The following is an 11,406-nucleotide window of genomic DNA, read 5'->3' as shown; positions in this document are numbered from 1 at the left end:
GGGACTAATGAGGCACAGCACTCCAGGGACAAGGGCTAGAAGGCAGAAGGGGACAGAAAAGCTGGTGATAGGGAACCCAAGGTTGAGTAAGGACAATGTTGATGTGTAGTGAGGTTGTTAACCATTGTCACAGGGCAACGTGTACTGTTTAATGAGAAACTATTTTGTTCTGTAAACCTTTGTCTAAAGTGAGAATAGCAGCACAACTGGAAGAGCACAGTCGATGTCACTGAACTGTGCATGTAGTAATTTTTGAAATGGTGTATCTTTGGCTATGTATATTTTCACCAAAAAAAAAAAAAGTCAACAAGAGAGAGGCTTGATATGTCATGGGGTCATTAACCAGTGTCATAAAACAATATGTGTACTACTGTTTAATGAGAAGGTAATGTTCTGTAAACCTTCACATGAAGTACAATTAAAAAAAAAAGAAAAAGTAAAAAAAAAAAATCATTTTGCCAAGAGGAATGTTCTCAAAGATATATTATTGAGTGAAAAAAGCAAAGGTATGGGCAGAGTGTTTTTATTTTTTAGTATGCCATCATTTGCATTAAGGAGAATATATATTCACATAATTGCTTATAAATTGTGAGATATTTCTGAAAGAGTATAAAATAAATGGTAGCAATAGTTTCTTCTAAGGAAGGGTTAAGTAACCCTTTCGTTACTACATTTTTTCTCTTTTTTTTTTTTTGATGTCATGTGTTTTCAGTATTGGACTGCATGCTTACAAATTGAGTGTGTTTAAATTTTTGGTTAGTAATACGGATTTTGAGAAATATGATATGGCAATACAATCCGCCAATGAAGTGAGTGGCACTGTGGCGCCACCGATCTGTAGCATGGCAGTATGCCACTGAGAACTAAATAGGTAACATACCTTTCCTTTAAGTTACACAGGGAACCTCTGGTTTTCCAAATATGACATAGAAAAGCCAAAATAAACCCATCAGGGCTCCCTAACTATCACACAGGAAAGCCATAATTATGCTTGCAAGCCTTATCTCACAGAAATAAAGGGAAAAAAAGCACGTTTACAAAACTAACATATCCAGGAAACATCACCTAATAGAATGCTCAACCTGAACAACATAGAGGTTCCAACTCTGGTCTGCTGAGCTTCCTGCATTTCAAAAGGGACCCACCTTGATGTTAAATTGCATTAGAACCTTATCTCTGAGGCCCAGAGGCATAAAAAGTGGACGGCATACTGTTTATGCCAATAGTAATGAAAGGAATAACTTCTTCAGGGTGAATAGGGTTCAAGGGTTGGAGGGAAAATTTAAGTGATTTTATAGCTTTTGAAGTTCTTTTTTTCTTTCTAAATTTTATTTTGTTGTTGAGAATATACACAGCAAAATACACCAATTCAACAGTTTCTACATGTTGAAGTTCTTTTTTTAAATACTTGAGCTAAACATTTTTAAGGGGTTACAGAAGGGATGCAGTGGGAACATGCAGGAAAAAGCCCCTAATTGCTTGGGGAAGTCAGGAAGACTTCCAGTGGACAGAACCTTCTGGGCTTTGTCTGAAAAAAACAGTCTAAGTATGCCTACTTAGTCACTGCATTTAGTTTATTTGCACAATGTCTTCTAACTGGATGGATGATGCTCAAATCAAGAATAATGAGAAACTGAAATGTGCTCAAAATGGCTTTGGACTTCAGACGCAGTACTTGAAAAGTCATAATTTGAAAGCTAATAGGAAGACCTCATTATCTCCCAGCATACCAGTATCCTTCTGTTCTCACAAAGGGATATTATCATGGATTTTCCCAACTGCTCTGCACTATATTTACATATGTAGAATATACCTATATATATATCTATATCTGTAGCTGCAGCAATGGGCACAGAACCGGGCAATGTTTCGTTCTGTTGTACATAGGATCGCTATGAGTCAGAATCAACTCGACGCACCTAACATCATCTATCTCTATCCACCTAACAACAACAACATCTCCCTATCTCTATCCATCCATCGATCCATTCATTCATCCATCCATCCATCTATACAGAGAGAGCCCTGGTGGCACAGTGGTTAAGAGCTTGGCTGCTACTCAAACGGTTGGCAGTTCAAATTCACCAGTCACTCCTTGGAAGCCCTGTGAAGCAGTTCTACTCTGCCCTACAGGGTCACTATGAGTCAGAATAAACTCCACAGCAATGGATTTGGGTTTTTTGAATGTATGTATATACACACACAACCTTGTATGGAAGATGCATACAGCCAAATTCAAATATGGGTTTGTATTGAAATGACATGAAATGCACATACTCTTACCTTCTAATGAGTAAAACATAACATCTGCTATCCCTGGCTATTCTAATTACATCCAAAACAACAAATCTATAAATCTTGACTGCAGTCTATTTAATGCTAAAAAAACCACAAAACAAAACCGGTTGTCGTCAAGTCAATTCCGACTCATAGCGACCCTTTAGGACAGAGTAGAACTGCCCTATAGAATTTCCAAGGAGTGGCTGGTGGATTTGAAATGCTGACCTTTGGGTTAACAGCCGAGCTGTTAACCACTGCGCCACCAGGGCTCCTATTTAATGTTAGACGCATTAAAAATAATTCTATCGCTTGAGAGCAAAAAAGTCATCTAGCAGACTACTTAGAGGTAGGCTCACCAGCAAGTGTAAATTGGTATCAAGTTTTTTTTAAGGTTGTTTACATATATATACTTGGCAATATATATATATATATATAAACAACCTTAAAAATGTTCTAACCTTGGACTTCCCTTCTAGGAATCTATCCCATGGGAATAATCTGAAATGTGGACCAAAATATATGTAAAGAAAAGTTCATCTCAGCATTATTTAAAATAGCCAAAAAAAAAAAAAGCAAATAAATATGTCTTAATAGATGGATAGTTCAACTTTCAAATGGGATTGAAAACCATATTTATGTCCACTTGTAACTGCATCATATGAAAAGGGCTGGTCAAATAATTATCAAATTTGGAGTGCTTGAATGAGATAATCTGACTTCAAACAGCACTTTAGAGGCATACTCAAAATATATTTGGGGGATCTACACTTTTAGAGATGGGCTGTCTTTCCTCAGAGCAGCTGCAGGTATGAATTAGAAATTCAGTAGTTTCAAAAGAGGCAACTCCAACTCATTTGGTATATGCTTAGGAGAAAAGCAGAAAGGCTTCATTTAACAACAGTATAATGGGCATAGCATAACAATGATTGTGAGGATGATGCAGGACCAGGCAGTGTTTCGTTCTGTTGTACACAGGGTTGCTGTGTGTAGGAATCAACTCGACGGCACCTAACAACAACATAATGTGCGTGTTTTTTTGTCTGCCCAGAGCATCTTTGGACAATCATTTTTTCCCCATTGTTAGTCTATATGGTTGGTGGGGCTGACACCACCTCTTAGCCGCAGAAGTCTGGACCGTGTGTAGCAGGCCTGGGTAATGACAGTACTCCCTACCCTTCCTTGGTCACAGTGATTGGGTCAGGGACTCATGACCCATTATAGCAATTTAAGACTTCTCTGGTACTTTTGTTGGAATTATCAGAAGAGAGGCCCTCTTGCTTCTGAGACAATGGGCCATCGTTACCATCATGGAGACAGCCTACCTGAGAAATGAAGCCACCAGAGGAATGCAGAATGAAAACGTAAAGACAAAAAGAGTCTTGATGACACTGGCTGAAGCTGTAGACGCATCCATGCCTCAAGTCAACATCATATCTGGATTTTTCAGTTATATAAACCAAATAAATCCCCATATTGGTTTAAACTGGTTTGAGTATTTGTCACTTACAACCAAAAGAATTATAGGTAAATATGCCAAAATATGGGTTTCTTGAAGTTTGGGAATTATGTGATTATTTTCTTCTTCTCTTTTTTACTTGTGGTAAAACTATAATAATACAACATTTGCCAGGTGAACAATTTTTCTGCTTCTTGATATTTTTCTACATATTCTAAAAGAACTATTCTTTTTACAATGAGTATTACTTTTTATAATCCCTTCTTTCCTACAAGCCCATCACTCTTGTAATTCTTTCTTTCCTCCATTATCATTTTTTCCTCATCTAGTGGATCATTTCTATATAAACTAGATATAACTTGCCTTACGTTAAAAAATCCTCTTAAGCCTACACATCCTCCAGCTACTGCCTCATTTCTTTGCTCTCTTTACAACAAACTTCTTCTAAAGAGTTGTCCATCCTTGCCCTCTCCAGCTCCTCTCTTCCCATTCCCTCTTTTTTTCTCTCTAAATTTTATTTATTTTGTTGTGGTTGAGAATATATACACCAAAACACACCAATTCAAGTTTCTACATGTACAATTTACTGACACTGATTAACATTCTTTGAGTTCTGCATCCATTCTCATCCTCCTTTTCTGAGGTTGTCCCTACCTCATTACATAAACTCACTGTCCCCCTCCTAAGATTCCTATCTATTCTTTTGAGTTGCTGTTGTCAATTTGATTCCATACGTATAGTTCTTAAAAGAGCTGTTATGGATTGAATTGTGTCCCCCAAAAATGTGTGTCAACTTGGCTAGGCCATGATTCCCAGTATTGTGTGATTGTCCTCCACTTTGTGATCTGATGTAATTATCCTATGCGTTATAAATCCTAACCTCTATTATGTTCATGAGGCAGGATTAGAAGCAGCTATGTTAATGAGGCAGGACACAATCTATAGGATTAGGCTGTATCTTGAGTCAATCTCTTTTGAGATACAAAAGAGAGAAGTAAGCAGAGAGGAGAGGGACCTCATACCACCAAGAAAGAAGAGCTAGGAGCGGAGCACGTCCTTTGGACCCGGGGCCCCTGCACTGAGAAGCTCCTAGACCAGGGGAAGATTAAGGACCTTCCCCCAGAGCACACAAAGAAAGAAAGCCTTCCCTGGGAGCTGGTGCCCTAAATTTGAACTTGTAGCTTCCCAGACTGTGCAAGAATAAATTTCTGTTTGTTAAAGCCATCCACTTGTGGTATTTCTGTTATAGCAGCACTAGAAAACTAAGACAGAGCATAATGCTCACGGCAGACCTTTTTTACTAGTTAAGCTATACTACTGTTCAGTTTTAAGATGACTTCCGGGGATATTTTTGGTTTAAGGTTTAAAGATTATCTCAGGTCAGCAGTTTCAGGGGTTCACCAGTCCCTTTTAAACCTATCCCAATCAGGGTTTCATCCCTACCAGTCCTCTGAAACTGCATGTCAAAGTTATTAATGACCTCCACTTAGCTAAATACAAGCATTAATTCTCAGGTCTTATCTTATTTGATCCATCAGTAACATGTGATACAGCTGACCACTATTCCTTTGGTTTCCAAGACACCATTCTCCTAGTTTCCTCCTAGCTTATAGGCCGCTGCTTCTGATACTTGTGCTAGTTCTTCCTCATGATCCAAGCATCTAAACATTAGAGGGCTCCAAGAGCTTAGTTCTTAGACCTCTACTCTTCTCTCTCTGCACTCCCTCCTATGATTTCATTCAGGCTTAAATAATCACATATATGTGAACAACTCCTAGTTTTATATCTCTAACCAGTACCTCTCCCTTGATCTCCAGAATCAGATAGCCAACTGCCTACCTGACAGTTTCACTTGGATGTCTAATAATTTATCTCAAAGTCAACATGTCCAAAACCAAACTCCTAATCCTTCTCCCACAGTCTTGTCCATCTCAGTAAATAGCATCTTTATCCTTTCAGTGGCTTAGTCCAAAATCCTTGGAGTCATCCTTGACTTTTTCCTTTACACCCCACATCCAAATTACCAGCAAATCCTGTTAGCTCTGCCTTCACACTATATCCAGTAACTGACTACTCAGCAACCTCCACTGCTACCACCTGCTCCAAGCCAACCATAATTTCATGCTGGATTACTGATATAACTTCCTAACTTGTCTTCCAGCTAGCCTCGTCAAGGCTCTACAGAGCAACCAGTCCAATCTGTTTAAAACGTAAGTCAAACCATGTCACTCTTTGTTTAAAACTTTACCAGAGTATTTTGTCAGAATAACAGCCAAAGTCCTTAAAATAATTTATAAGGCCCTCCAGGATCTCCCCAACCCTTTCCTTTAACCTCTTTGGCCTTATTTCCTATTACTTTTCCTCCCTTGCTCTCCCTTGAACATACTTCCAACCTTTTGCACTTGCTGTTCCTTCTCCTTGGCATGTTCTTTCCAGATAGATGTTAATGGCTCACTCCTTCATCTCCTTTAGGTTTTTGCTCAAATAATACCTTTTATCAAGGTCTTCTCTAACTATCCTATTTAAAAGATGACCCTACCTTCTCTCCATGCTTGATTTTTAGCCATGGCACTTATCACTATCTGACATATTTTGTGTTTTACTTGTTGACTGACTCTCTCTTCCCATTAGGGTTAGGAATTTTGACTGTTTTGTTCATTGCTGTATGCCCAATACCTAGAACAATGTCTCGAACATAAAGGGCACTCAAAAATACTTGCTGAATAAATGAATGAAGAAAGAAATAGGAAAAAATGTCAATAGGACTTGGTGGCTTATGACTTCCACAAATCCTGGGGTATACAAAAATTGGACATATTTTTTTAAGGAGAAAACTGACCAACAGGTATGCAGTAGATTAAAAAATATATATCCACAGCCAGTCTTCATACTCCAGGACCCTCTCCTTTGGCATAACAGGGGAGTAGGCTGAAGGGTCTGAGGGATAGGGGGATGTCTGTCATACTCCTTCTTTCTCCAGGACCATGTGCGTCACATAGGGAGTGGAGTGAGATATTCTGCTGTCTCCTAAGCTGAACAACGGGTTAATGACCTCCACGTATCTAAACATAAACAAGAATCTTTATATATAAAGGGATTTATACATAAATACTTTTAAAACTCTAAGGTGCCAATTAATTAATTCAGCAAATACTTACTGTGTACTATCACTTCATATACTTGGTATTAAGTACATTTTTAGGGGTACAAAGTGCCTTTATTACAGTGTCATTTGATTTTTACAACCTCCCTGGTAGATTTTCATTTTACATGAAAAACTGAGGCTCAGAAGCACTAGTAAATGGGGGAGTCAGGACTTGAATCCTAGTCCTTAGATTTTCTTAACCCAGTGCTTTTTCTATCATACTACAGTGCAGTACTCTTTCTGTGAAAAGAGAGAAAATTGAAATGAGGTGAAAAATAGATTTTTAAACTATTATGTTCTTTCAAATATAAAAGAAAAGTGCATGGTAAGTTTTAAGTCCACTGGACCTGGATTTGAGTCCTGTTTATGTCACTTACTAGCTGTGAAGCCTTGAGCAAGCTACATAACTGTTAAGCCTCAACTGCCTCATCAGTAATATCAGGAGAAGACTGTTATGAGGATTATAGGTATTATATATAAAGTGTCTAACAGAGGGTCTGGCAAATAATAAGTGCATCATACAACAGGATCAATGTAATTGATATCACTAAATTGTACACCTGAAAAATGCTGAATCAGCAAATGTTGTGTTATATATTTTTACAAAAATTAAACAAGTAGAAAACAACAATAACAAAAAACAACTGCATCATAAGTATTACTGTAAGGCCAGTGGCAAGAAACAGAATAAAAACCATACCAATTTTGGTAGCACTATAGATGTTTTCAATAGGAAATATTTCTCCTAGTCCATATAGGAGAACCTTGGCAAGAGCTGGAACCAGCTGGGTGGTAGTGATCAGAACATTCACGCAATTCTTCCTGGAAGGGAAAAAGGAAAAAAAAAAAAAGGTGAAACCAACCTAACCTGGGAGCAAAAATTCAAAAGGGTCGATTCTCTAGGATCTATCTATTAAAAATCGACCTCAAAAGGCCTGGTATGGTATTTGTTCAGTACCAATGCTCAGTTATTGTTCTAAATAATTCAAGTTTATTTGTTTTCTATATTTAAGGACAGACATTAGACTCTTTTGTGTCTATCATAGCGGGCACAGAGCAGTAACCTGGTTTTGGTCTTACTTCCCTCTGTCCATTCTAGCTCACTGAGCTTGTTAGCACATACCACTAACCCACCTTATTTTAAGAAAACAAACAACAAGCTTTCAGTTACTGTGTTATTTCATCTGAAAGCAATTCAGCCCATAAATGAGATACGATTTAAATCCTCTCTGTTCCTTGTATAACAGTAACATAGATCCCAGAAGACACATTTATTTCATATGTTCTTTAACTTTGCTGGATATCTACCCCTTGGTGTCAGTTTTACTGTCTGTTCTACTAGGTTGTGGACCTGGAATTCCTGCTTTGATGGAGGGGGCAATAAACGTATTGATGCAGATATGACTACACTTATTTCCCATTCTAAACATCACGCTGAAATCTCCCTAATCTGCTTATTGTACCATTTTTCTTTTGAATTCTGCCTTCTAAGTGGGTTTTGGTACATTTCTTAGAACTTCCTATACTTGGGATATTTGTGATGTCTCCTACATGTGTTCTTTGATGTAGCCAGGCCCACTTCCTGGGCTGGTGATTATGGGTTACTGAGTTTTAATTTTGTCAGCAAAAAGTAAGGGGAAAGGAAAAAGGTTTTATACATAAATATTCTTGTAAAACTCTAACGTGTGCTATTAGCATAAAATGACCTTGCCTCTCACCTAACCTAAATACTTTCCTGCATCATCTAAACCACTCTCATCCCTATCCCCAACCCCAGTTTAGGGGATGGACTATCCTGAGTTGGGGTAGGAAAGAGTATATCTTGGAGAGGATGAGATTGAAAAGAATAATTTCCATACCTGGACTGGATGAGAAGTAAGGATTTTAATGCAGTTCCTAACCAGGAATCTGTTAAAACTTCAATTTCTGCTCTTAGTCTCTGCAATGCTTCCTTTCTCTGGGGACTGAGAAGGCCTTTGGGAATAAAAGCAGACAAATTTATTATTTTGACAACATATCCTTGCTGACACGGGGGAAGCAATTTCTAGATTTCAATTTAGAAACGGTGTGAGTCACTGCAATATTCTACTGAGCTAATATATTTCTCTTCCTGGAGAAACCTTAGAGTAGCGCTGCTCAAAACGCCAGTCTGCACCTAGATAAAGGAGCTTGCACCAGAATATAAATCAATGCACGACTTCCTACATCAGCACACTTTGCTGTGGGGCACAACGACAAAAAGTATCAGCTGATGTAAACATGTTATTAGTGACACAGCTGATTTACATTCTGGAGCAAGCTCCTTCTTGCATCACTGACCAGGTAATGTATAATCTGCAGACGAGTGGGCCACATTTTGAGCAGCATTGCTTCAGAACAACACATCAAAGACCAAAGGGTGAGGGAGGGAGATAAACAATGACTGCTATAGCTGGAAGAGTCCTCAGCTAATCCAATCTCTTTCTAAGTAAGCCAAAGCCTAGGGATGAAAGGGAATCTGCCTAAGATTACACAGAAAGTTAGTGGCTTTCCATCTCAGGAGTCTTTCCACTACCACACATTAACTCCGATAGTGACTGCACTTCCACTGATTTCAGAACATGGCAGCCTGGGATTCCAGGTTGAATGACTAATTCTCTGGGTGTCATTTACTTGTACTGTACTTCGTAATGACTCTAGTAGATAAGAGATTAAACACTGCCTAAGACCAAACAAACACAAACAAAACAGAATTCATCTGTTGTCAGACACTTGACTTACAATATTCAAACAATAAATCTGGCTCTGAATTTTCTGCAGTGAAGGTAAAAAGAAAAACCCTGTTTTCTATTATCTATACTCTACAAAAGCAGAAGACATTTCTGTGAGCAGAACTAGGAGTATAATTTGTTCTCAGATGGATGGCTTTACAATGCAAGCCTAGAATTAGGTTTATTTAATATTTCCAATAAAACAACAAGAGTTATATATCATACACTTAACTAATATATGATATGGTACTTTTGTTAATTCATATTTTACAAAACATATAGGTGGAAATTATTTTTAATCTGTTTCTCAAGCGGGCTTAGGGGATTCTCATCGAGGATTACACCACTTTTTTCAGGAAATCAGGTCCAGGTACTGGACAGGGAAGGAACAGAGATCTAGGTTGTATATGAATACTAAGAAAAAAAAAGGCTTATGTCTGTGAGAGCGGAAAAGTATAGACTTGAGTTTATCAGAATAAAAGGTACCAGCTCTGAATCATGAGAAGAAATAAGCCAAGAAAAGGGGACCCAGAGTCTCAAAGCCTGGAAGCCTGTGATTTTTATCTGGTCCTGGAGCGCTGAAACCAGGAATGAACAAAACTAAAGTTCAAAGCATTATTTCTACTTTTCTGCACCACACTACTTTCTGACTGCACAGCTGTGGCATGGTCACTAACTTGCTATGTGACCATGGGTAAGGTACCCCTGCTACCCTGCATTAGACATCAATTTTCTCAACTAAAAATGAGGGATTTAGATTAGATCTCAAATGCCTCTTAGAATTGTAATAACTTATGATTTAAGTAATTAATTCCTAATAATTTAGGTACAGTGGCACATGACATTTGAGATACTTCTGGGCAGAAAGAATTTTCAAGGTCCTTCAAATCACAATACAACCTATAATACTAAACCTAGTTTTCCACCCACTATAAACTTAATCACTAGCCTACCTGACTTGTCCTAATAGTTATATAAATCAGCCAGAAAGTCATGGCACCCTATTAACTGGTACTGACAGTTATAGTAACTCCAGAGTAACCTCATCCAACAGAATGTATAGAACATACTTCCTTTAAACAGGCATTTGTTTCAAAAGAACAAGACAGCTGTACAAAGTTATGCCATCGAGTTGATTCCAACTCATGGCAACCCCATGTGTTTCAGAATAGAACTGTGCTCCATAGAGTTTTCAGTGGCTGTGATCTTTTGGAAGTAGATCGCCAGGCCTTTCTTCCTAGTTGCCTCTGGGTGGATCCAAACCGCCAGCCTTTTAGTTAGTAGCCGAACACTTAACCTCGTGTACCACCCAGGAACTCCTATGTTAAGAGAAGCCCGTGAAAAATGCAAGGCTTTCTTCCCAAAGATTTTGATTAAACCTCGTGTTTTTATACAGAGTTAAAACGTTAGTATGGCAAAAACTCATGAGCAGTTGCCAGGGGGATCTAAGGAATCCCTGGAAAAGAACACAGGAAATCAGAAAGAAAAAGAATTAGACTGGTCGTATGCTACACTTACCACCCACGTTGCTTTTATGCTTATCATAGATTTCTCTCACTTTTCGGTAGCGGAAAGCCAGTTTCCTCATCCAGTCCACACCTCCCTGGACACCTACTGAAGAACCATGGCTGCCACTGCCTCCTGAGCCACTGAAACCATCTGTTGAGAAACTGTAGTTGCTGCAAAGAGAAAGGATGATAAAAATTAAAGCCTATACTGCATGGAGTTTTTGGCTGAGTGCCACCTAGGATTCTGTTCTATTCCTGGCACATGAC

At 38.5% G+C, this 11,406-nt stretch overlaps 1 protein-coding gene across 11 annotated transcripts in view; it reads right to left on the bottom strand.

The window, feature by feature from the left end:
* Nucleotides 1-11,406, bottom strand: part of EYA3 (EYA transcriptional coactivator and phosphatase 3) — a 239,462-nt gene that overhangs the window by 31,327 nt on the left and 196,729 nt on the right. For all 11 annotated transcript variants that reach the window (XM_023732058.1, XM_023732062.1, XM_023732056.1 and 8 more), the window contains 3 exons: nucleotides 11,150-11,310; nucleotides 8,741-8,855; nucleotides 7,582-7,703 (listed from right to left, as the gene is read on the bottom strand). In XM_023732058.1, the coding sequence (XP_023587826.1) occupies nucleotides 7,582-7,703; nucleotides 8,741-8,855; nucleotides 11,150-11,310 (398 nt within the window). The remainder of the gene's footprint in view (nucleotides 1-7,581; nucleotides 7,704-8,740; nucleotides 8,856-11,149; nucleotides 11,311-11,406) is intronic.

The sequence above is a fragment of the Trichechus manatus genome, unplaced genomic scaffold (assembly GCF_000243295.1).
Source record: "Trichechus manatus latirostris isolate Lorelei unplaced genomic scaffold, TriManLat1.0 scaffold00048, whole genome shotgun sequence".
NCBI lineage: Eukaryota > Metazoa > Chordata > Mammalia > Sirenia > Trichechidae > Trichechus > Trichechus manatus.
The sequence above is the reverse complement of the archived record's forward strand: the minus strand, read 5'-3'. Positions and strand labels throughout refer to the sequence as shown.